Source organism: Myxocyprinus asiaticus, chromosome 4 (genome assembly GCF_019703515.2).
Source record: "Myxocyprinus asiaticus isolate MX2 ecotype Aquarium Trade chromosome 4, UBuf_Myxa_2, whole genome shotgun sequence".
NCBI classification, from domain to species: Eukaryota; Metazoa; Chordata; class Actinopteri; order Cypriniformes; family Catostomidae; genus Myxocyprinus; species Myxocyprinus asiaticus.
The window spans coordinates 19315966-19343079 of record NC_059347.1 but is presented as its reverse complement, the minus strand read 5'-3'; the positions used below and the strand labels follow the sequence as shown (position 1 = coordinate 19343079).

General features: G+C 37.9%; 3 protein-coding genes across 6 annotated transcripts in view; all 3 read right to left on the bottom strand.

Moving 5' to 3' along the window:
* The window catches only part of LOC127440182 (sulfhydryl oxidase 2-like), a 31046-nt gene extending 20691 nt beyond the window's left edge, over positions 1 to 10355 (bottom strand). For both annotated transcript variants that reach the window (XM_051696636.1, XM_051696637.1), the window contains exon 1: positions 10028 to 10355. In XM_051696636.1, coding sequence (XP_051552596.1) covers positions 10028 to 10262 — 235 coding nt within the window. In that variant the 5' untranslated portion in view covers positions 10263 to 10355. The remainder of the gene's footprint in view (positions 1 to 10027) is intronic.
* A 681-nt stretch (positions 10356 to 11036) lies between these two features.
* On the bottom strand, positions 11037 to 19411 carry LOC127439624 (centrosome-associated protein 350-like). 3 transcript variants are annotated; one of them, XM_051695831.1, is made up of 5 exons: positions 18361 to 19411; positions 14288 to 14524; positions 12264 to 12404; positions 11962 to 12087; positions 11037 to 11808 (listed from the first exon to the last, which is right to left on the bottom strand). In XM_051695831.1, the coding sequence occupies exons 1-5, from the start codon at positions 19264 to 19266 to the stop codon at positions 11668 to 11670; spliced, it is 1551 nt and encodes a 516-aa protein (XP_051551791.1). In that variant the 5' UTR covers positions 19267 to 19411; the 3' UTR covers positions 11037 to 11667. The 3 variants fall into 3 exon arrangements, with proteins under 3 accessions (XP_051551791.1, XP_051551792.1, XP_051551793.1); XM_051695832.1 differs by lacking the exon at positions 11962 to 12087; XM_051695833.1 differs by lacking the exons at positions 11962 to 12087; positions 12264 to 12404.
* On the bottom strand, positions 19317 to 26607 carry LOC127439712 (uncharacterized). Its single transcript, XM_051695974.1, has 8 exons — positions 26403 to 26607; positions 26185 to 26294; positions 25387 to 25484; positions 24180 to 24363; positions 22800 to 22957; positions 21449 to 21729; positions 19501 to 20087; positions 19317 to 19343 (listed from the first exon to the last, which is right to left on the bottom strand). The coding sequence occupies exons 1-8, from the start codon at positions 26605 to 26607 to the stop codon at positions 19317 to 19319; spliced, it is 1650 nt and encodes a 549-aa protein (XP_051551934.1).
* Positions 26608 to 27114: the final 507 nt, after the last annotated feature.

Here is a 27114-nt window from a genome sequence, read left to right as displayed (position 1 = left end):
CTGCCAGCACAGTTGTCAGATAATGCCTAGTGGACACTACACGACTCAAGCTCATCTCCTTTGATGTTTGAGTCTTAGATCTCAAGACAAACGGTCTTATTGTGTGCACACTCCTGCGACATGCTGAGACTATTCCCAGACTTTACGACAGTTTTCAAAACAGATTGATATCTAGATGTCTTGGTCAGGTGTGTGCACTATCCTGATAAGTGAGAGACCGTTATGATCCAATTCCAATTAAATATAGAGAGAGCGCAAGAGGAGAGATAGGTATTAGGAAGCAGAAGACAAAAAATATTATATTATATTATTAGAAAATAAAATAAAATTTCACCCACATCTCCCTACCTGCTTTTATTATTATTTTCAGCTGTTTTTATTGTTTTTTTCCTTTGCAAATGGTGCTAATAAGCGCAAAAACGGGTGAGAGCCATTGTTTCAGGTTTGTTGAAATGTTATCAAAAATAAACTGCACGAGTTTGAGAATGAATTTCATTACCTTAATTTTAAGATGCATTTTGGGGCGATCCGTTTGAAACAGGACAATGCTACAGGCAGCTGTATTGGACAGCTTTTCACTGGTTACATGCGGATTTAAAGGGAAATAAACGTACAATCTGAAATTTTTTAAAAGTGAATGCATGAACATGCCCAATAGGGACACAGATATGAGCAGCATGCCCACTAGAAGCTCAGTTACAGGTATTGCACTGAAATAACTAGGGCTGCCCCCGGATAGTCGACCAAACATTAGTCGATGAGAAGAGTATTGGTCAACCAAGTTTTGATTGGTCGGTTGGTTGCAGAAAAAAAAAACTCCACAGGAAACTGACGAACACTGGTATTACCACTGGTTGGACGCTAGGTGGTACTATGGGGTAATTTTCGTTAAGCAGGGTTTATTAACCCTACACAATAAAGCAAGACACCTTGATTTCAAACTTTGAACTTTATTTTTTATTTATTTTAACAAAAAATTTAAATGAAACTGGAAAAAAATTAAGTGCTATTAAAATGTGTGTTGTTCAACTTTTTGAAGATGGCTTTACAACAGTTGTGAACATCTCTCTGGCAAAGAACCTACTTCATCTGTGCGTTCTCTACCAGATGGGTATTTCGTTGTCCGGGAAAATACCTGATGTGTGAATAAATTAATTTTGTTCCCTCCTTCACAATAATATATATATATATATATATATATATAAAATAACCACCTTTCCATTTGCCGTCAGGCAAGTGTCCGTCTAAACATGCAGGCATAAAAACAATTATAAATGTAAAAATAATAATTATAATGATGAAAATAATCACTGAAATATAAATCATGGTTGGAGGTGAATGTGTTTTTGTATTACTTTATGTTTTAATCACAGATGTATAGGCTGCAGAGTTGGTCACAACAAACTGCTCTGTGGAAATAAAGTGAACTGAACTCAAAGCACCTCCTGAACGGAGATGTCTGAGGTCAGTTGCAGCACTTATAGATGATACTGTTCTTGCAAAACAAAAACGAAAAATTCAGAAGACAAAAACAAAGAAAGAGTTAGAAACTTTTACATGTGCGTGTTCCACGAGACTGCACGCCTCTGTACAAACAGTGCGTCATACATGCATACAGACGGCTTTTCTGTCATCTGTTCTTAATAATATAATAAAGTGTTTCTTCAAGCGCGTGTCTGTGTGTCTACGGGCAAATTATTTGTAATATAATAAGTTGATAATAATAATAGCCTAATAATAATAATAATAATAATGTTATACATTAATGGGAAAACGAGCCAAATATCATCTTGATATCGTTAAAGGCATCAGCTATTGGCGATCACTCTGACCATCGTCGATCCCCGAGATCATCGTCTGTTGACACAACCCTAATGTGCATTTCTCTCTATAAATTAACAAAATGTTCAGACAGTCTCCTTGTTGGTTTTTCCGACACATTCAGAATCATTACGCTTTATATTTTAAAGGCTCATTATTACGGTTTAGTATTTCTCTGTAATGTAGAACAGTGTTAGCAATGTTACTTATTCTTTCTCAGCCCTGGAACTCAAACCATTTTCTGATGCCCCCCCCCCCAAAAATATATATTTAAGTAATTAAATTAATATCATAAACGTGCAACGACTAGTCGACTAATGGCTTAAATTAACACCTACTAGTCGACTAGGAAAATCTTTGGTCGGTGGCAGCCCTAGAAATAACTCAGAATTCTGCTCTAAACCTCATGTTTGCGAATAATTAAGAGAAACTGTGCACCAGTTTTTTGCGCTTTCTTTCTTGTCTTTTACTTTTTTGTGCTTTATTATCATTTAGTAATACACAGACGTAATGATTGATGTATGTCCTCATGAAATCAGAAACTCTCTCCTCGAAATCCGAACAGAAGTGGTCAAAAGAGATGACCAGGTGTAACGGTGATGTGTCTCACTTCTACATTTGTGATCAGATCACCCAAAACGCACTGTAATACCAGTGTACACATGGTCTCAGTCGGGAACGAATGGTCATGTAGTTGATACACTACAGTCCTGTATTGTGCGTACCAGCACGATTGAAAACAAGACTGAGTCGCAGAGCGGCGACTGCAAGTCGTATAGTGTATGCTTGGCTTAAGTGGATAGGTAAAAGGAACATTGGCAGGTAGCATAAAATCTTTTATTTCTTTATAACACAGTTTTGATCCCTGACATTGGAAACATTGGTGATATTAGGGCTTTCACACACAGTTTTCTGAAAGAAAATACAGTCCCTCAATAAATCATGGTTTCATACTCTGTAAATTTGTACGTTGGGTTTCTGTAGCCAGGTGGGTTTTATTTTTTTTTTTACGCAAACCTATAAACTTGGTGAACAGCTGTAAAACCTGTTTTAGAAAGATGAAGCAGATGGAGTGTGAAAAAAAACAAACAAAAAAAACAGGAGAAAGGCAGCTGATATCAAACTTGTATGAGAGAGAAGAGACAGCCGGGGGCTCTTTAGCCCTTTCTGATGCTCTATTCTTCACCTGAGGGCGGGACACTGTGGGTTTTGAGATGTGTGGGGGAATGCACAGCGGGGTCATGCCCTCACAATAGGGCCATCTGACCCTCATTGTGAAGGTAACAGCTGGTAGGCGGCCACTCACGAGCCACCCAGCCAACAGTTTGTGCCAACAAAGGCAAACTGAATGCATTTAACAGAAGACTTGTCTTTGCAATGTTAGTCATCTAAAGAACAGCATCATCCCCTTGTTCCCAGTCCACTGAAGAAGAAAATCAGACAGGGCATTCCAACACATATACCCTACAGTAGGTTGACACATATGCATTTGTGAGTCAAAAGTATGACGTCTTCATATCTACTTCCATTTCAATGATTCACTTTTGAAGAAAGCCCTATCCAATAACTATTAGGTACAAAAAATGTATTAAATAGTTTTACCATGGATTCCTGAACATGTATCATGGTAATACAATGATATTCTTTGAATAATAAACCACGAGAATATATAGTGGATTTGATCTGAAATCTGAGATTTAAAATCCAATTTAAAGCTGTAATTTCTGTGCCACAACTGTCACCAAATCAAATTGCAAAAATAATCACTGTTTTACAGAAAACTCCCCCCATCTTCCTTTGGTTGCGCAAACAGATAGTCCCACCCCAAATTCACGCCATTGGTTGTGCCAATGTTGCCATTTCGGGCTGGACGAGCAGCTCAAACAAACAGAAGAAGGTTTTGATAGCGCCACAGAGCTATCAATGTTACACTTTAACATGAAATCAACCTACAAATGGCTCACTTATAGTTGCATAGTAGGCTAGAATTTTAACATAAAAAAAAAAATAATAGCACAATTTCTAGGTCACACATTTTTTGACCACCTTGTTAACTCCATTCTGCAAAAGGTCAGGTTTCCTTCCATTAAAGCACACTAGATGTTCTTTGGAACATTCTCAAATTATGTTGGGATAACATGGATCATCAGATTTTTCATAAACTGTAAGCTCGAGAGGACTGTAAGCTCGAAAGGATGTTATGCTTATAAATAATTTGTAATGAAAGTAAATTGTACTAAAATTAGAAAAATGCAATATGAGAATCTTTTTAATTATAGGCTAAGACTTTTGACTGTTTAACAACGCACCACGGTATTACCAACTGATACCATCACAGTACAATTTTATCTCCACATTACTTTTTTGTAAGGGTCGTAAAGCTTAAAAACAGCAGTGAGAGAAAACACTAAAGCTGTCACATTGATTGTAGAAAGGTTTAGCCTATGCAAACTATCACTTTTAGCATCTTTGAGACAAGGTGGTAAATCTATTTGCCCTAATTTAGATTAAATGTGTCAGTCTATAGTGACCTTTCATTGCTGTCACACTTCACTGCAACTAACACGAGTGGCTGAAAAATATATTAAGCAAACTGAGAAGGGGGCATCTTCACACAGACACACACACACACACACACACACACACACACACACACATGTTGGTGCAGCTATCATTATGAGGACTCTCCATAGACATAATGATTTTTATACTGTACGAACTACAGATTCTATCCCCTAACCCTAACCCTAATCCTCACAAAAAACTTTCTGCATTTTTACATTTTCTATAAAACATCGTTTAGTATGTTTTTTAAGCGATCTGAATTATGGAGACACTAGAAATGTCCTCATAAGCCACAATTATAGCATAATACCCTTGTAATTACCAGTTTATAACCTAAAAAAATGTCCTCGTAAACCACTTAAACCTGCCCACACACACACACACACACACACACACACACACACACATATACAGTATGTTATATTCCCATATATGACTTCATGCAAAATAGTATGTGAGATTGTATATTTTATTTTCATATTTCGCTTTTGTCACAAAATTGCATTTTTAATAATGATAGAAGCTGTTGTCACTGTTTGAAATTTCATGCACATTTTTAACAAAATATTCACATGGTTGCAACCAAATAATGACAACAGAATTACACATATAACAATTCTTTTTTAAATAATTATATTATAAAAATAATAATTTAAGTGCTTCTATTTCAAAACTATTTTCAAAAAGGTTTTTTTACCAAACCCTTGCATACATGATGCATGAGCCTATTTGCTAAATTCTTCAACATTTACAGTGATTTTTGAAGTTTAAAGTTTAAATGCCTTTAAATATTTATGTATTTACACATTTATTAAACTTACTACATTTTGCTACATGTTTGTTTATATGAACTTGTGTGATTTATATTGAGTTTACATTGATATGTATAACAAGTACTAAATTGGTACTGTCTTTTTAAGAGAACTGCAGCTCTGTGAGCAAATTTTTACGGTTGAATGAGCGCACATTAATTAAAGAGAAGTTGCACGGTTGTTCTTCCCTCATCTGTGCAATGTATGATTAGAATTAACGTTTCTTTTTATCTTTTTGATCACCAACTGCCTGTAAATAACAGAAAGGATTTGAAAAGAGACATAAAATGAAAATGGAGTGCCTGGATCTCGTCTTTGGATACACAATACACGGAACAAAGCAAAAGGAAACTATTACTTGCATAATCTGTGTTGTACATAATGTAATCTGTGTACAAATATTTATTGTCCAAGTTCTCAAATTCAAATGTATAAGCTCTTGAGTTTTGCAACACTTTTACCTTCCAACAGACGTCCAACAGGTGCATTACACTGATCTCTGGCCATTCTTTAAAATGGAGAATGTTGTGAAAATAATTAATGGAAAAGTTGAACCAAAATCAGAACTGACGTTGTTAAATGCAATGTAAACGTAATTATGGCATATCATAGCTCAATTTAAGCGATGGTGACACCGCGATCACGACACCTCAGGACCCACTGCAGCCAAATAAGTTACATTTCCTTCAGAGTGTGCCCCAGAGACACAACACGCAGTAAAAGACAAGGCTGAATCCAGCTTCTTAATCGCCAGCTTCTTATTCAGTAAAAGGATCGCTGTGCTCAAGTTCTTCACCACCACACAACTCAATCACTGGCTAGTGAAATCTGAACATTTACTAGCTAGTGGCTAGTAACAGACATATTTTAGTTGCATAGCACAACATTCTTAAATTTGTGATCGGCATCTTCGGCGATAGGCCGATGGTGCCTAGATTCCAATCTTTTTCACTTTTTTTTTAATTGCTGCAAGCACGAAATCACACATTCACTGCTACTCTAATGAATGAGCACTTGCTCTTATTGGCAAAAAAATAAAAAATAAGCATTTGCGAATTTACACTTTCAGATATGCTGTAATTTAGATGAATATGTTGGTTTCTTTTAAAAGTGTGTTACATGTGTATGAATTGTAAGATCCCCATTTTATAGAGGCATTGCGGTAGTAATTCTGACTCGCTGTACAGTTAGACATGGATAGGACAAAGATACTTCAAATGGATGTAAAAACTAATTAAACAACAAATAAAGAAGCAAATACAAATCTGAGTATATGTAATGTTGCGTGAGTTGCGACAGTAAGATGTGTGTGTGGAGCGACAGAGACAGTTTGAGTGATCACGCGCGCTTTCAGTTTCATTTTTAAACATACGGACTCTCCTCTCCAGGGCTGCATTCAACTCCAAATTTGTATGCCCTTCTCTCACTAACTTCCCTTCATCTCATGGACTTGGAGGGCCCACTACTGACAGAACTCATGCAATGAGTTTAACTGGAACACCATAAACCCTTGATCACGTGGAGCACGCTGATTTTGTGGAATTATTTGTGTTTTTTGCACCTGAGAAGACAAAGTTTTTGGGGATTGATGCAATCTAAAAAGGTAAAGTTTAGTTGTATTTTCAGAGGCTAATGTATAAATCTTGTCTGTGAAGAAACCATTTTTTTTTTAAATTATTATTAGAATAAACTGTTAGAACAAATTGATCAAGTTTTACACAAACAAAAATGGTAACATTACAATGGACACATAGGGAGCTACAAGTATTATGCTTTTATATCTCAATATAACTTTTCTAAATTGCTTAACTGACCTAACTTCACTTCCACCATACACTAAAGTTGTGTGGGAGTAGGTTAAGTGCAATCTCTGTTGTCACAGTCGAGTTGTATTGGATATGGAGCTGCTTGAAGCCTACATCTGAGTAGGCTTGCTGACTCAGTCAGAATTGAGGGGTTGTCATTAGAAACTTCACTTTCCCACTTAACAAAGTGGAATGGACTTCCAAAATGGCAGCGGGGATTTCCCCGAGGGGAAGCGCTTAGGGAAGTCAGGGAGTGGATGTTTAAAATGAAGTGGAATGAAACCCAGGCGCTCTCAGTCTGTCGTTAGTCACTTATACGAGCGCTATTTTGTGAGAACCCCGATTTAAATCAGAGATAAATGTTTGTCACAGTATCACAAATAACAGTTTAACCTTCAATAACGGCACAGCATTTTCACAACGTTACTTAATAATTAGTGATTTGTGTTACAACAAAACACCAAAGACAGATAACAAATACTGTAAATACTAGTGATTTCTCAATGGAGCAGTTTTGGAGCTTAATGGAAATATCTCTCTTATTTTTGAACTTTTCTCTGTTGTGTGTGATGCTCTCATGGTGTTTACTGGTGGCCAGTATGTCACAATGATCTTTGATAGTAACAACAGGACTATTCATAACTGTTTTCAATTCAAATAAATATTAGCATTTCACAATTAATGTAAATTGAATGTAATTTTCCAGCATGGGGCATAAACATATAACTGCAGCAAACTGTATAAATTGTAGCAAAAGTGAAGCAAAGGGCATGTTATAAAGAAAAATTTGTGATCGGGTCAGTATCGGACGATCTCAGTGTAAAAAACTGTGTTAGGTATCGACCTCAAATTTCCTGATTGGTGCACCACTATTATTATTTTTATTTTATTTTTTATGTCAAGAAATGGTGACCTCAAATATACACAGTCCCTTGTACATATGCATTTTAATAAAAAATCTTGATGTTTAGAAGTATATCCATGTTATTTGTAAACTACCCATCAACAATTCCTACATGTTCAAAAGCACAGTGGTATGGCAAGCCAAATTGACTTTTATTCATTCACAAGACATGAATTGTTAATATCAACTATTCAATTTTCACCAGTTAAAACTAGGGTGTGCAATCTTTTCCAGAAATTTTTTTTTATACTGGTTGAAAGTCTCTTCACATCCTGATAGCAATCAATAATTTAAGTGGTCTAAATGTAAAAAAATAAAATAAAAAAAAAAAAATATATATATATATATCTTGGATGTCAGAGCTTCGCACCCTATCTCTTAGGGTGAGCCCTGACACCCTACGAAGGAAGCTAATTTCAGCCGCTTGTATTCACAATCTTATTCTTTTGGTCACTACCCAAAGATCATGACCATAGGTGAGGGGTGGAACGTACACCAACTGGTAAATTGAGAGCTTTTCCTTCAGGCTCAGCTCCTTCTTCACCACCATGGTCCAGTACAGCGACCGCATTACTGCAGACACTGCACAGATCTACCTGTCAATCTCACGCTCCAAATTTCCCTCACTCGTGAACAAGATCCCGAGATACTTGAACTCCTCCACTTGGGGCAGCTGCTCTCTCCCTACCTGAAGAGAGCAATCCACCCTTTTCTGGCAGAGACTTGGAGGTGCTGATCTTCATCCCAACTGCTTCACACTCGGCCACAAACCTCCCAAGTGCACGCTGGAGGTCACAGCATGATGATGCCAACAGGACCACATCATCTGCAAATAGCAGGGATGCAATGCTGAGGCCCCCAAACTGGACACACTCCTTAACACACCCCATACTCCCTCAGCATCCCCCACAGGACATCCCGGGGGACACGGTCATATGCCTTCTCCAAGTCCATCAAAACACATGTAAACTGGATGAGCAAACTCCCACGCCCCCTCTAGGACCTGCGCAGTTTTTAATAATTACAATAAAAAAAATGTATATCAATAATGTGCGTTTCTGCGAGTGATGTAATTTTTTATATCAAGAATTAATGTTTTTACGAGTACATATGTAATTACTGATATCAAGAATTGGCACTTCCACTAGTTGTAATTTAATTTCAGATGTCAGGAAATAGCATTTTAACTGGTGAAAATGTAATTGTTGATATCAACAATTCATATCATGCGAATGAATAATAGTCAGTTTGGCCTGCCATACAGTGGTGTCCAATAACTCAAACATGATACTATTATTGTGCATTTTGTTGCACAAAACAGAGACAAATAGAGTGAGTGTTTTGGGTGAACATGAGACCTTGATCACAATCAGGTAGGTGTGAAAATGCAACAGTCTGCAATTCTCGTGGATTTACATACAGGTGTATCAACAGCACAGGGCTTATCAACTTCCTCACAAGCTCTCCTGTACTTAAGTAACACACACACACACACACACACACTACACCTGTTTAAGTAATACTCATGTAATGATCTACAGTGAACAAATGTGATAATCAAAAGACAAATCATTTAGAGAAAATGTTTTGCCTACCATTATAAAAGACACCACAACTACATGACTATTAATTTTAAATGACAATTATTGTCAAACAGTTTGTTTCTTGGTAATAATACCAGGAATTTTGGGATTTGATATCATTGCAAATCCTTGTTTTGTTTTGTTTTGTTTTATTTTATTTTTTATTTTATTTATTTTTTATTTTTAACTGTGATTGCAAAACTATGGTACTTGATACTAAGTGATTGCCATTTAATTTGCCCTGGTATTTGTTTCTGTACTTCAAAAATAACATGGTACAGACATGGTACATGTCTGAAAACAAGATACTCCCATGATTTGTGTCTGTACACATTATTGCATTGATACATGTCCAAAAGAAACTTTGTATTCCCATCACTATACCATGGGACCACTACAGTACTCTTTTTAAGGGCAATCATTTCTAAATGACACCTTCCCATACTATTCTTTATTTACGGGGGGGGGAAAAACGACTGTGCTTTTCCAGGAGAGTAAATAAACAGCAAGATTATTACTGTAAGGAAATCCTCCTACCCTTCACGTCGTCTGCCAGTGCTTTCCATGTAGGTGAGTACTGGATACAGTGTCCACACCAGGACGAGTAGAACTGAACGATCCAGGCGGTGGACGAGTTGAACACGGACGGCTTCAGAGTATCGCTGGTCAGGATGACCACTGGATCCTCTTCTGTGTATAACCGAGCAGACTGACCATCAGCAAACAGCAGTGCCATCAAAATAATGATTTTTAGACAAAACACAGCTGCCATCGGAGGTGATGAAGGAAACGCCGTGCGATGTGGAGCCACACAGATAACTGAGCTCTCTACATTCAGTCAGATTCTGCTCGCTCGTTCTGATGACTACAGTAGGGCGACGTGCATCTTCGAGAGCATCGTTACTGCGTTAACAGGACGCAGAATTCCTCCTTGCGCATCCTATCAGCGTCTTGTCGACGCATAGTATGTGTGTGGCACATTTACCGTCATTAACTACGTTTCCATCCAAGGATTTTTTGCGAAAAAAGTTTTAGCGCATCAAAATAAAGCTGATGTAAACGCAAACTATCGCTAAAATTTCACAAGTGTCGACACAGAGTTTATGCGCTACAGTTAAATGGAAAAATATTACGTCGAAAATTGGCATTAACGCAAAAATGTCACATGACAGAATTTACCCCAATCATTAGCCTGTGTTAGTCATGATGACAAGGAATACATCCTTGAAAGCCAATTCACTGTACGTGATTATGGATTGATCTTAATGGCATTTAGATCTGATGCTGCAAACATGACACTTCCAGGAGTGCCAACACAAATATCTCCTATCATGCACATCGACAAGTGCACGGAGAACAAATTAATGGCCACTGTTTGTGATTAATTTAATCGCAATTTTGTTTTACGCATTTTCACTTTGTCGATAACAAATAGAGAGAAAAGTGGATGGAAACTAGGCTAATGTGAAATACACAGTTCTTCATTGCATTTTACAAAATAAATAAAAATAATTAGCAAGTCTTTTAGTAAGTTTTGCTGCTTTATTTTCAATAAATTCAAACACAGCAAATGTTACAAACCCCGAAATATAGCTATTTCAGTTTGATTGTGGCTTAATTTACACAAGAAAGCATAATTAAAATAAAACCAAAAATAATACTTAGAAGAAAAAAGGTGAATATAATTAAAACAAACAAACAAAACAAAAACAAAACATTGTATTTTCCATAAAGGACTGATTTATTATTATTATTATTATTATTGCATTATTTTCATGACAATTAACCATTTTCTGCCCCAAAAGCTACCATGATGTATATTACAATTTAAGTTATAAATCATACATATATATATATATATTATATTATTTATTTATTTATTTATTTTGCATTAAAAAAAAATTCTGTATTACAGTACTGACAATAAGATGTTTTGCACTATACAGTAAAGTGTTGCGGGGTGGGGGGGGTTGCTTAATTGTCTTGAGAGCAATATCGGATTAATGTTGAAAGTAATATTGGTTGCAACAGAAGTGTGAATTTCTGCGCCACTTCTTTCTTGATAAAGGGGTGAAATATGAGTTATGTGAGATTCACCTAAAAATAATGAGTTATGAAAGGTACAAAAATGTAAAGTATGAAAATGTTGTGAAGATTCTGAAACTTGTATTTTAAGTTCAAAAGTGCATATGGTTTAGGACTAATATTGTGTCATCCAAAAGAAGGCTGAAAATCTCTTCAGTCAGACGCATTTTCACAGTGTCCTGGTCAGACCTGTAGTCTAGCCAAGCTCTCTTCTCATTGTGAAGTTCCTGAATCTGGAATTAGATCAACAGACAAAATAAGACCTTTTCAGTTTTACTTTCATACTAACTGTGATGTTAAATAATATATGAGCTGAAGTTAGATCAAACCACTAATTTCATATGCACATTATAATAAAAGGCCAGTCCCTGCTATAAAGTACACACCAGTATATAATCCACTCTGTCTCTCTTGGCATACCAGTATTTGCACAATTTTTGAAGCATCTCTTTCATCTGATGTTCACTTCGCTCTAAATAAAGGATTTTCTGTATTTCTGTTCTTACTGATGCCTGCAAATAATTTCAGATTAACACACTGAAAATTTACAAATACACATTGCTTAATAACAGCCTTAAGTACAATCATCCCTTGAAAATATTATAACATAAAAAAAACTATATGAATATAATTTCAAATGTTGGTGAGAATGGTTTATATAGTTCTTTGTATATGTAATTTCTTTTACCTTCAAAAATGTGACTGAAATTTTCCTTGACTTCAAAGCTGAGATCACAGATTCATTATCAGTAATCTGAGCAGGTTGTTTTGTCCTTAACAGATCACCCAAAACCTCATGAAGTACATCAGATGTTAACTGAAAGATCACCTACATTGTTCAACAAATAGGTCTGGATAAGAGTTGTGTTTCTATTCTATTCATTTAGAACATTATTACATTGGTAACACTTTACAATAAGGTTCCATTTGTTAACATTAGTAAATGCATTAGATGTCATTAACAAACATTGATATATATATATATATATATATATATATATATATATATATATATATATATATATATATATATATAGTCAGAAGTTTACATACATTTAGGTTGAAGTCATTAAAAAAAAAATTTTTTAACCACTCCACAGATTTCATATTAGCAAACTATAGTTTTGGCAAGTCATTTAGGACATCTACTTTGTCCAGAAAATGATGTCAAGCCTTTAGGCAATTAGCCAATTAGCTTCTGATAGGCTAATTGGCAAATTGGAGTCAACTGGAGGTGTACCTGTGGATATATTTTAAGGCCTGCCTTCAAACTCAGTGCCTCTTTGCTTGACATCATGAGAAAATCAAAAGAAATCAGCCAAGACCTCAGAAAAAATAAAATAAAAATAAAATAAAAAACTTGTGGACCTCCACAAATCCATCCCAAGGTTCATCCTTGGGAGCTATTTCCAAATGCCTGAAGGTACCACGTTCATCTGTACAAACAATAGTACGCAAGTATAAACATGGGACCACGCAGCCATCATACCACTCAGGAAGGAGATGCATTCTGTCTCCTAGAGATGAATGTAGTTTGGTGCAAAATGTACAAATCAATCCCAGAACAACAGCAAAGGACCTTGTGAAGATGCTGGAGGAAACAGGCAGACAAGTATCTATATCCACAGTAAAACGAGTCCTATATCGACATAACCTGAAAGTCTGCTCAGCAAGGAAGAAGCCACTGCTCCAAAACAGAAGTGCACATGGGGACAAAGATCTTACTTTTTGGAGAAATGTCCTCTGGTCTGATGAAACAAAAATGTAACCATTAATTGATAAACGATTTTACCATAATGACCATCGTTATGTTTGGAGGAAAAAGGGTGAGACTTGCAAGCCGAAGAACACCATCCCAACCGTGAAGCATGGGTGTGGCAGCATCATGTTGGACTGGTGCACTTCACAAAGCTCGGTCACAAATGGGTCCTCCACATGAACAATGACCTCAAGCAAACCTCCAAAGCTGTGGCAAAATGGCATAAGGACAACAAAGTCAAGGTATTGGAGGGGCCATCACAAAGCCCTGACCTCAATCCTATAGAAAATGTGTGGGCAGAACTGAGGAGCAAGGAGGACTACAAACATGACTCAGTTACACCAGTTCTGTCTGGAGGAATGGGCCCAAACTTCCAGCAACTTATTGTGAGAAGCTTGTGGAAGGCTACCCAAAACGTTTGACCCAAGTTAAACAATTTAATGGCAGTGCTACCAAATACTTTCAAAGGGTATGTAAACTTCTGACCCACTGGGAATGTGATGAAAGAAATAAAAGCTGAAATATATAATTATTCTTACATTTCACATTCTTAAAATAAAGACAGGGAATGTTTTCTACGATTAAATGTCAGGAATTGTGAAAAACTGAATTTAAATGTATTTGGCTAAGGTGTATGTAAACTTCTGACTTCAACTGTATATATATATATATATATATATATATATATATATATATATATATATATATATATATATATACTGTATTTGCAGCATTTATTAATATTTTGTAATGTTAATAGAAATACAAATTCACTAATGCACTAACTAATGTTAACAAATACAACTTTTGATTTTAAAAATGTTTAAGTGTTGAAATTTACATTAACCAAGATTAATGAATGCTGTGAATGTATTGTTCATTGCAAATTCATGTTAACAAATGTTAACATACGGAACCTTGGACATTACATGTCCTAAATGGGATTGACTTACCTGTCTATAACGTTTGCGACTGTCATCATCGTAAAGATAGCTTGGTGTTTCATAAAATTCAAAAGCATTGTAATTTGCTTGGCCACATAGTATTTCCATTGCAGCATCCACTAATCTGTATATGATACCATCTTCATGGGGTGGTACCTTTATCTTTGGTGGCAGGTCGGGTTGGGCCTGATGCCATTGCTCTAAGAGACATGGCATGAAATATCTTTCTTCACCATTTCTGATGTCCTAAAGGTCAGAGAGAGAGAGAAAAGTCCCGTGCTGGTAAGAAAATTATATTTACCAGTGATTTCAAATATCAAATTTCTGTCAAGTATATACTTAACTTTAGTTATTTAATTCCTAAATGCTATCAAATTAAACTCAAAGATAATTTTTGTGACTTACAGTATCAATAGATATATAATCATGCACTAATTTCATCCTTTGTCTTTGTATCTTTCTGGTATCCTGAGTACAGTGGACTACATCTTTCCCCAACTCTTCTGTCAGTTTAGCAACTGAATGATCCATGTTTTCCCCATCAGAACACTCACAGCCAAAAAGCAGATATTATTTAGTGATGTAGATAAATTTGCCAGTCTACCATATCATAAACAGAATGGGGTATTGTTAAATGAGTAATTTTTGTGACAGAAGTGTGTAATTTCTGCATCAAAAATGGCACCAAACAGAATTGCAAATAAATAAATAAATAAATAGATAAATAAATAAATATATTCAAAGAAGTTTCAAACATTTCCCCTGTCACCCAGACAAACAGTTTGTCCTGCTCAAATCTCACAGCATTTGTTGAGCCATTGTTTTTATGCCGGGTCACTCCAATAAACAGATTGCAATTCTTTCTGGTGCCACTAATGGCACAGAAATGTTACCTTTAAAGTAAAATTTTATCCAAAATGAAAATTATTTAATTATTTACACACTCTAATGTCCTCCAAACATATATGACTTTCTTAGTGACTCCTGTCTGTCAAGCACGAAAACCTTGTCATAGTCGACCACCAGAACCTCTGACGCACCAGTGCCAAAGTGCATCTGACTCCTGGATGACAGGCGACATTGGATGCTTGACCCCACTGGAGGACAGGCGATCTGACCGACTCTGGGACAAACAACAGACCCTCCAGGCATCCTCTCTGGGCGGGAACCATTTTAAGTGTTCTCTTGACCCGAGCCTCAACCCCCCATGAGACCGCCGCCACCACACGTTCAGGAGGGACAATGGCATTGGGGCAGGTCGGGCGCTCGGGCTCGTGAAAGACATGAGAGAGAGCATCATGCTTAATGTTTTTAGAGCCCGGGCGATAAGAGATCTTAAAATCAAACCACCCAAAGAAGAGAGCCAGGCGAGCCTGTTGTGAATTAAGCCTCCTAGCAGACCGAATGTACTCAAGATTTTTGTGGTCGGTCCTGACCACAAAAGGTTCTTTAGCCCTCTCTAACCAGTGACAACACTCATCCAAGGCCAGCTTGACCGCCCAAAGCTCCCGGTTGCCGATGTCATGGTTCCGTTCAGCCTGCGAGAGACGGTGAGAAAAAAAGCACAAGGATGAGTCAGACCATCATGAGGAGATTGTTGTGACAGGACTGCTCCGACGCCCACCTCTGATGCATCTACCTCCACCACGAAATGACGAGTAGGGTCTAAAAAAAGAAGAATGGGCACTGAAGTAAATAAAGATTTGAATTTGTCAAAAGCAGCCTGAGCAAGGGCCGACCACTCACAAGCCGTTCCCCACTCACATGCCCGTTCAGTGAGAAGTGTGATGACGTAAGCCATCTTCGATTTTTCCGTGGGGAACGTTGAATGCTGCAGCAAGAATATGAATGAACACTGGGACAGGAAAGGACGACAGGACTTGGGATTGCCGTCATACAGAGCAGGTGGATTTAGGCATGGTTCCGAACTCCGCTGAACAGGAGGGCTGGATGGAGGAGGAGCGGGCGGAGGGGTCGAGGAAGAAGAGCCGGATATGGCCATGCTCCGAAGCTGCCACGTCTGCTCCGTAAGATCCACGAATTGATTAGCAACAGCCTCAAGAATCTGGTTGGTGGTAGAAAGCTGCTCTTCATGGCGGCCGAGAAGCACTCCCTGCTGGGAAACAGCGGTTCTTAGATCCGGATGCTCTTAGGGGTCCATGTTGGCCAGATTGTAATGTTACAACCAGACAAGGAGGACCCAAACAGGACTACTGTTTAACATTTTATTTAACACTAACAACAGAAAACAGACAGTCAAATGACCAAAACAATTCAATAAACATAGCAGAGGGCAGCGGCCGGAGAATGCTGAGGGGAATCCTTCCTCGGGTGGAGAATGGCAAAGGAGCTGGAAGATGGATAATGACCGCTGGAGAGAGTGTAACTGAAGGGACTTATACGATTGCTGTAAACAGCGATCCAGAGCGGGTAAGTAACAGCAGCGGGTGAAATGGTAGATGACAGGGAACCGATGAGCACTGGGAATAATGAGGAGGAATTATCTGGGAGAAACACTGAACAAACAAAACCGACCGATAGACAGAGGCTGACTGCATGGAGAACACACAATACAATCTGGCACAAGACAGCAAACACGAGGGCATTATATAGGAGGAGAGAAACAAGGAACAGGTGAAGATGATAACGTTAATGAGCCCACCAACCCTGCAGCGCTGACGAGCACATGTAACAAACAGAGGAACACACAAGGGAAACATAAACACGCCACAACATAACAAACTCACCACCAGATCACCCAGAAATCCAGACAGTTTGGTCATGAGATGAGAACCAATGAGGGTTAATGAATATAGCTGTAGGAGTTACTATTCAATTACAGCAGCGCTACTAAACACTCAGCCCATCTTTTTGTTGCCCGCATTATGATGTCACCATCAAAAATATATTTATCAATATAAAATGTGTATGAACTGTGTGGTGTCAATTTTAAAAATACTTACGGTCATTTTCTGTATGGTTGAATCACAGTACAGTTAGAGAGGGTAACATCAAGGGCTGATGTTACACAAGAGCCGTGGTCAGTCTGCATATGCATTCATAAAGATAGAATGTGCGAACACGCACAGCCCGTCACTCTAACATGCGTGCTCTCAATCTCAATTGAGAGTCAGTTATTACAGTGCAAATTTGCCTCAAACCTGTTAGAATAGCTCAACAGAGATATACGCTTGTCATGACAACAATAATATCAGGAAAAAATAATAGCTTACACTGCAATAATGGCATTGAGTCTTCATCCAAATGCGTATTAGTATTCTAAGTTACCGCAAAACGCTAAAGAGGGTGAACAAATCCTAATGATTTGTCACTGGAGCAGTTTCAGAATTAATATTTGATATATCTCTTGTTTTTGAACGGATCTCTGGTGTATATGATGCGGAACTCTCATGGTGTTTATTAGTTGACAGTGTCTTTGACAGTGAAAAAAGAACTGATCTTGTTTTCTATATTGCAAAGGATGTGGTAGAAAATGGCTCTTTGAAAAACTGAAACCAAAGCATAATGAAATGGTACTATTTATATAATGTACAATAATATATATTTTTAAATAATATATAAATAATTATTTAATAAAATAATATACAATTCTTACTACAAAAAGTAATACATTTTATATATATAATGAAATATCTATTTGTATATACTGCAGAATTACTATAAAATAGTGTGGCCCTCAAGGCTACAGCGATCCAGCTTTGTGCCCCCTGAGTAGCCTTAACTCTAGCAAGTAGACTCTGGGAAGACTTTTTAAAAATGTGCCTTTTGTGTTTCATGGAAGATAAATGTCATTCATGTGTGGAGCAAAATTAGGATAAGTAAATAATGACAGAATTTTCAGTTTTGGGTGAACTATTCCTTTAAAGCTGAAGTGTGTAATTTCTGCACCACTAGTGGCACATTGTTTTCAAACAGCTTATTTTGTGAATAACGTATTATATTATATTATAATATCATAATATTTGTCTCTGCAAGTTAAGCTGGAATAAGAGAAAGTATTCTAACACCGAAAGTTACGCACTTCAGCTTTAATATTTGATACTCTTGTGAGCATGACTTACTTTAGGTGAAGGCATTTCTGAGGGATGTGAGAGGTCTCTTGCTCCATCTAACATATCTCCTTGTGGTTCTTTTTGAGGTGAGTTTTTTGGCATTATGGAATCATCTCTAGGAGGACACTGACTATTTGTATGTCCTCCTTGTCCTCCTGTTGATGATGTGTCTTTCTGTTTCCTATCTTTCTGTGCACTAGGTGGCTCCTCATCTGAGAAGGGATCTTCATCCACCCCAGTGTCTATATCACTACCATGTTCTCTGTGTATGTAAGAGATGTCCTCTGCTCTGACCAACACACCATGGCTCTTATGACAGTGAAAATACTTCACACCTCTGAAGGTTCCATTGTGGTTTCCATTAGGAGTGTCCAATGCCACACCTGCCCAAAAGCCATCTCCAAATGCTGTGAGCCCTTTATATTTCAGCACACCAGGTCTGGAGTTACATACAAGAACTCTGTCTCCAATCTGAAAGGAGGAGAAAGGATCTGAGATTTCATTCCTATCTTCAGAAAGTGAGCAATCATTCTCCATGTCCTCACATATGCTCAGTGCTAGGGGGAGGGTTTTACAAAGATCTCCATTAAGATCGTCATTGTTTACTTCCTTTGCCCTCAGACTGTTAGAGGCTAGACTTTGAGACTCTCTTCTCCTGTGAGATAAGTCCACAGGGAGAGGTGGGATGTTCTCGCTGTTAATGGAGAGATCTTCCTCACAATCAGGTGGAGCTGCCAGTTCCTCCTCACTGGTCCATGTAATTATCTCAAAGGCAGGTGGGGGAGGAGGATAACTGTAGCTGTCTAGTCCTGACCTGGCCCCTCCTTTAACCAAGGGAGGAAGTTCTGCACTACCGTATGACAAGACCTCATCTACAGGAGAGAGAATCTCTGAGAGGGTGGACTCTACAGTCATTTGCCTTTCATAACATGGTGATGTATTGTATTCTTCAGCAGGTCTATTGTTCAAATAAAGCTGATGCTGAAAAATGTCTGGAACCACAATGAACTTTTCTGCATAGACTAAAGAGCAAGAGCTTGCTTCAGTCTTCTCCTCATTGAGACAGTCTCGCTCTTCTTCAGACCAAGCAAGTGCTTCACTCTGAAACGAAATTGCCTCTGACTTTTCATCTATTTCAGACAGACTGACATCACAAGATGGACTATCCTGAGTCTGTCTTAAATCAGCACTTCCTGCTTCCAGGATCAGGTTTTCAATTAATGGGTTGTCTGTGACTGTCTCATTTAAACTTGCAAGAGTTTTTTCTTCAAGAAACTCATGGTCTGTACAAGTTTTATTGGTTTTAGGGTTTGAAAATGAAAATTTCCACTGCCCCCCAGCATCCTTGTCACAGAGGTTGTTGTTTAATGACAGTACACTTTGCAATGTCTGATTGTTCTGCACATTAAGAGCGGTGATTTTTGGTGTTGGACTGCCATGAACTACACTTGTCTTCTTTATGTTATCTTGCCCTTTAAGTTTAAAATGGCCACTCTTAGAGTCAAATAGCAGATCCTCTTTTGTGTCAGATGACAAACTAGACTCTATAGTGGTCCTTTCTGAATCTGAATCAAACTCATGGCCGAATGGTAAATGTTTTATTTTCAATACAGGCTTCAGGGGTCTTTCAGTTGGGTGTTGTAGTATTGCCAGCACTTCTTCATTGCAGGCCTCATTAAACTTGGGTGTGCAGGCATCCTCATAAAATCCTTGTACCTTGAGATGAGTCTCTTGTTCTGAAAGCAATAACCATTGACAGTCCATTCAAATTGTTTAATGAATTCCTCTTGTTGATATTAAAGTGAGGTGCATATTTGTTTTTCTCAAAGTATAAGACAGAAGTCACATACAATACTCTGCATGGTCAATAAATTCTTAAAGGAATGTTCCAAGTTCAGTAAAAGTGAGGCTTAAATAATAGTGAGGCAGCATTTGTAGCATAATTTTGATTACCATAGAAAATTATTTACAGTAAGTAAAAAGTTACAGTAAGGCCATTACAATAAAAGTGAATGGGGCCAGTCCATAAACGTTAATACACATTCTTCAAAAGTATAGCCAAAAGACGTAAAGATTAATATGATCTTAATGTGTTAAAATCTCTGTTCTACATGATTTTAGTGTAATAAAATAGCTTGCAGTGATTATACGGTGTTATGTATTCATGGCAAATAAATTGTTATATTGGATATAACTTTACACAGATAAGGTTAGTATCACACTAAATCATGTTAACACGTATAATGTTTATGTCTTGTTGCTATACTTTTGAAGCAGTGTGTATTTTAACGTTTATGGACTGACCCCATTCATTTCCATTGTACATGCCTTACTTTAACCACAATTTGAGCTTCTTTTCTTTTTTCCTTTTTTTTTTTTTAAATAAACATGAGATGATTCAAAATTATTTTTTAGAACTTGAACTTGTATTGAACCCAGAACATTTCTTTAAGAAATTAAACTTCTATAATATTTTGGAACAAATGCTAATTGGATCAGACACTAAATCTAAAAGGGTTCTACTGTAATTCTTGTTTTTCTGTCATTTTTATTTTTTATTTTTTTTCAGTGTTCAGTGCAGTCTTAAATCTTCAGTCTTATTTGATTCTAAGAGGACAAAATGGCTGTGCTGGTCCACCAGCTAGACTAGACAGTATTTATAAGGACTGCTTCTGTGAACTGTTAAACAGTTTTGATTTTTATGGTGTTTATGTGCAGGCACATACTATAAATGTCACAGTAAATCAGAATGGGCATTGATTTATTCTTAAGGTAGTTAGTCAGCATAAACTAGACAGATTGCAAATCAGCATTTAATATGAATGACAGTCTGCTCAATAGTAAAAGCAAGACGAATGTATTGAGAAAGTCAGTGCAAAGGTAAAATCAGACTATATGAAGTCGAATTTTTCTTTTTTTTTTTACTTTAAGAAATTAAGTCTAAACTTCAGAAGCCTGAGAGCTGCTTATTCCCTGATAGTCAAATATTCAGTGATATGGGTAAAAAAAAAAATATAGATAGCAATTAGAAACAGATATTTCCAGATGTGTTTGTGTAAAACTTCTCAATCCAAATAATACAAACTTCTTCACATACCATCAGTTTTAGATCCTGGTTTCAAAGTCTTCACAGAGTCTTGCTGGCATGGAGTGTTCCCACTGTCCGTCTTGACTATTCTTTCTGGACTTATAAGGCGAAGAAGAGCTTGGTTTTGTCGGCTATACCTGTGAGAGGGACTGGATGGAGGATGATGTGATTCTGAGATTTGTAGAATGTTCTGCTCTGCTGGGACGAGTTCCACTTGGTTTCTCTTCCGTCCTAAACTCCACACTTCATCTGAAGACAACAGCCTCATCAAACCTGCCTTACTTAATAAGCTGAAAGAAAAAAGAAAGAAAAGAACAAGTTTTGCATTTGGAAAATACTTTTTCCAAAGCAACTTAGGCCTTGTCCACACATAGATGGATATTTCTGAAAATGCAGGGTTTTTTTTTTTTTTGCAGCCCTCCATTTAAAAAATAATTTAAACAAATCCTTTTTAAACAGCATTTAGGCAATGACACTTTACTGTTAAATGCTCACACAACCATGCCAGGCCATGAGTTGGCGATATTGTGCAGTAAAGCTTTTATATCAAAAACCACAGAAGAAAATTATAGGCATGCATTTTGAAGTTAATTGTTTTTTTCCCGACCGAAGAGGTTTACTTAATTAACGGATGTAGTTTATGCATACACCTCTGTATAGCAGTATAATGATTAGGCAATTGTAGGCTGACTTGTAAACATGGCAGCAAACCTATGAAAGCTGACCACAAAAAAAAAAAAAAAAAAAAACAGTGTTCAGCCATCGCTGTCAAATTCTTGCCTGTTAATTTCTAGCATTTGCCCAATATTTTAGAAACCACTGCCATGCACAAATTGTGTTCAAGATGTCACTGTATTCCAAAACTTCTGTCACCTATCCTCACCCATCATGAAAAATTTTGTTTTGAAAAGTTTGCACTTTGAAAAACGTTTTCAAAAAGCTCTGTTTTCAGTGACCACACACAGAGAAAACTTTATGTTTTGAGAAATATCATATTCTTGTGGACAGCACCTTACAGTGCATTCAAGGTATTTATTGTTCCCTGGGAGTTAAACCTGTGACCTTGAAATTGCTCTGCTCTACCAGTTGAGCTACAGATGAAAGCAAATCCTCTGAAATATACTGAGATCTATACTCTGATAACTTTTTTCTCCACAAAAGTCCACAATACAGTACTGTATAATTGTACACACTTTCACAGATTTAATGTCTGCACATGCAATTAGAGAGAGAGTAAAAAGTGCATGAGTTAGAGTGAGAGAGAGAGAGAGAGTGAGAGAAAGAGAGAGAGAGAGAGAGAGAGAGAGAGAGAGAGAGAGAGAGAGAGAGAGAGAGAGAGAGAGAAATGCTGTCCACCTACCCTGACCTGTTCATGACTGGCATACTGCCATCACAAGGGGCTCGGTTGGAAGCAAGCAGCCAGAGGAACAGTAGCCTTTCCTCCTTTAGGTCCCCTGTGAGATGCTGCTGCCACTCCCCAGATATCGTGTCAACTTGCAGTGCCAGCTGAGCCAGGGGCTGCGAGAGCAGTCATCTTGCATCTCTGTCTACAGCTATGCCCTCTTTTTTATTCTCTTTAACTTCCTCCTGCCTGCTTCACTCTTTCTCTCTCATCTAATAATGCTCTCCTCCCATCCAGCCAACCCCCCCCCCACCCCAGTCACACACACACACCCCTCCTCTGACTCTATCTATCTCCCTGACTTCCTTCCAATTCTCTCTCTCAAAAGGTAATTACTGTGAGTGCTGCATTGTGACCAACACAGATACAGTAAATGCTGCATACAACAAGCCTGCGATATGCACACACTTCTGCTCTGTTTCCTCGTCTGCTGTGTGTCATACAGTACGGATTTAGATTTGGTAGACAGTAAGTGGTGCACTGCAGTATTTCCTTTTTAAGAAAGCCTTGACGAGGTAATCTACATAAATTTGTTGGCAATGCCTCTGCTTACTGTATTTCTGATCTAAACATCCTAAACATACAGTATGTGTTAGTGTATAATAAAAGAAAGTCTAATTATACTTGCCTTCCTTCCTCTCTGGGTGTTTTATCTGTACCTCTAGCATCTGGCATAATCCCATGATGCATAACACACTCTTCCAGCTGCAAAACGTAAGCATAAAAATGAGAAGGTTTTATTCACTGCTTAATGTGTCATCTGTGCATTTGGAGTATTTATCACCTGGTTTTGCTCTCCTGTCCATTCCATCACTTTATTACAATGACAACATGTACTGTAGGTATGGTGCATCCCAATATTCATAAAGTCAACATGAAATTACAATTGACCTTTTTTATTTTCATATTGCATGCTACTAGTATTAATGTAAATTATTCATCAGAATATTTCTGAATTATTCCAAAGAAATTAAATGTTTGTCTTTGTAATCTTTTACCCAAATGTAATAACTTCATTCACCTCTGAAACAACTTTCCTTTTATAACTGACATCACCAATTCCTCTAACTTTTTCAGCCCCTCCAGCCACCTGTCTTATAGAGTCCTTCACTCACATTCAGATCTGACTGGATCACCTACTTTTCACAATCCAGTCAATTCTTCATGGATAAAATCATGTCCTGTCCTGCATATTCTGATTCACACTGAAATACCTCACATTACAGAAGCACAGTAAATAAGCTGCAAATGCTGTTTCATATCCTGCTTGAGATAAAGGATATGATGCCAGTTTAGTACCACATTAAGAGAGAGGAGAGATTTCTGATTCGTGGATACCATATTCTGGGCATTGTTCTTTGGTTTGGTATCCTGCTGTTTCTTTGGCAGTCTGCTTTTGCAACACTTGTCTGAAATGAACAGCTGATTGCTTGATATCAAGAATGTCTCTCTGATGGTGGAGTAGCAACCACCTCTGCTGCCAACAGGATCTGTATATGTTACGCCAGTGGTGGATCTCTGCCTGAAATCAACACACACACGCACAAAAGCAAGCACACATGCACACACACACACACACACACACACAAATGTTGGTGCAGCTATCATTATGAGGACTCTCCATAGACATATGATTTTCATACTGTACGAACTATAGATTCTATCCCCTAACCCTAACCCTACCCCGAAACCTATCCCTCACAAAAACTTTCTGCACTTTTACACTTTCAAAAAAACATCGTTTAGTATGTTTTTTAAGTGATTTGAATTATGGGGACACTAGAAATGTCCTCATAAACCACATTTATAGCATAATACCCTCGTAAATACCAGTTTGTAACCTAAACAAATGTCCTCGTAAACCACCCAAACCCACCCACCCACACACACACCCACACACACACCCACACACATGTATATAATAATAATTTTTAGTATTATTTTCTGTCACTGATACTCTCTGAATCATGCTGTATTTGAGTAGTTCACAAATAACTATGAAAAAAATTACATCATGCCACAATACAGGACTCTGTTGTTACCGCTTAATATTTTCAATATTAATAATTAATAATTTACAGTGCAACAATTGTCACAGGAGTTCCAAAGGTTTTTCATGAAGTCACCTGCTCTTGTCGGAATCTGTGGACTACTTCCTCCTGCTTCTGTTTGAGTTCAGCCAAAGCATGTACATCATCTTGTGCTGTTCCTTGATTGATGAAAACATAACATTACAGATCAATGATATGCCATTTAGCAGGAAAAATAACAGCAAAAATTATGCATTATTCAAAGAAACATCCCTAAAAGAAATATATGCATGTTGCTGTTAATGCTGACCAAAAACATGAATGAGTGATAAAACACTAGTTGAATAAACAAATTGCGTCAATCATGAAATTATGAGTAACTCAACTTGATTTAAAATAGATTATGATACAGAGGGGGACGTCCCATTCACCTTTTGCAATGCTCCAACCATTCAAGCTCAGCTTAAGTCTTTTCCCAGAGCACTTTCTCTCTAAGCCTGAAAAGGGCACTGTACTGGCGTGCCCGTAGCTCCTCTTCCCGTAGAAACTGCTGGCTTTGGGCCAAAGAGAGGTGGCCTTGGAGCTGCTGGCTATTCATCTCACTCAGGTCACTCTACTACAAATTCAATAAATTGAGGAGCCAGATATAAAAGTGTGTTCAATACTTTGACATACACTTGCCTCATATGACCTTTAGTGCTCTAGTGATTTGCAATTTGTAGCTATGCAGCAGAAAGATGCTTACATCTTAACAAATTAACATTGTAAGTTAAGACAAAGGGTAAACCGATTACATACAATAATGCATACATTATGCATTAATGAATACATTAATTCATGGTTTTATGAAAACATGAAATCAGAATTGGACTTTGGTGGCTCTTAGTCCTTGTCTGTTAGCTTTGAGCCCATCAATAGCCTATGCTTGAGGTCATGAATACACCTATAGTTGACAAAATTAACCTTTAGCAGATATACGCATTTAAAATTAAAAAATGGACCAAAAATATTGTTAATTGATCTTGAACTGTTAGCAAATCATGGTCCAAAGCTATGTGTGAACCATAGGTTATTTGGGTATTTTAAAAGGACAAGACTTCAATATGTCCCACCCCACCTTGTTTCAAAAGGAAATACAGTAAATTATCAAAAGGTATGTGGACACCCTCTTCTGATTAAATGGTTTGGCTATTTCAGTAATTCTAGTAAATGTAGTGTTTGTCAACACAGGAAAGGAAGCTGTGCTCATCAAGCCATTTCATGGGATCTTTAAATATGTTATCCTCAAAGTCCGCAAAGTCACAATTCAACACCTTGCTGGTGGAGTCGGTGCTCTCACTGCTGTTACTTTCTACTTCTTGTCCTTTTTCTTGTTGATCAATCTGTGGCATAAACTCTGTCTCTGCAGCATATGGTCCCAAATCTAGAATGGAAAATAAATAAATAGATAAATAAAGACATACATTTCTTTCAAAGACTGTAAATGTCCAATCATGGTTTAGATTATTCTAATAACCTCTCGAGCACATACCCACATCATCTTTCTCATCTTTGATCTCTTTTTTTATGGACATGACTTTTTGTTCTATCTCTGTCTCTGTATCCTTATCCACAGATGCACAATCAGACAAAATTTCCCTTGATTCAGCTTCACAGATGCCCTGGCCAGCAGACTGTGACTGTCTCAGAGGCTCTTTTTGGCCTGTGATTCTCAGCAGGGCTGCCTCAACGTCCATGCGTGTATCTAGAGCAGCGATAGTGTGGCAGGGCAGGGGGCGGGCCGGGTCGTGATTCCGCACACCCGGCCCCTAATTAGGCTGATTAAGCCTGAGAGGGATAAGGCCGACCAGAGACGGCAGTGCGACAGAGAGAGTTACGGACAGCTGTCCGACACCTGTGTGTGTTTGTCTTTTTGGTTAAGTTTATCATTAAACCTTTATTTATATTATCAAGCTGGTTCTCGCCTCCTTCTTTCCGTTTACCTTGTTAAACTGGTGCCGAAACCCGGGAAGGAGGAGGGATGTGCCATAGTAGAGTCCTCGCCACTACCATCCACCCCAACGGAGCAGCCACAGCCATCCGCCGGGGGACGGGGGGCTCCTAACCGACTGCCTGGAGCAGTCAGGGCCGCTGCCAGGGGTGGAGGAGTCCCCTACCAGCCGCTGAAACGTGGCGGGGTCTGAGACCGCCGACCGTAAGCGGGGAGGGGCTCCTGGCTGACTGCCTGGAGCAGGAGAACTGCT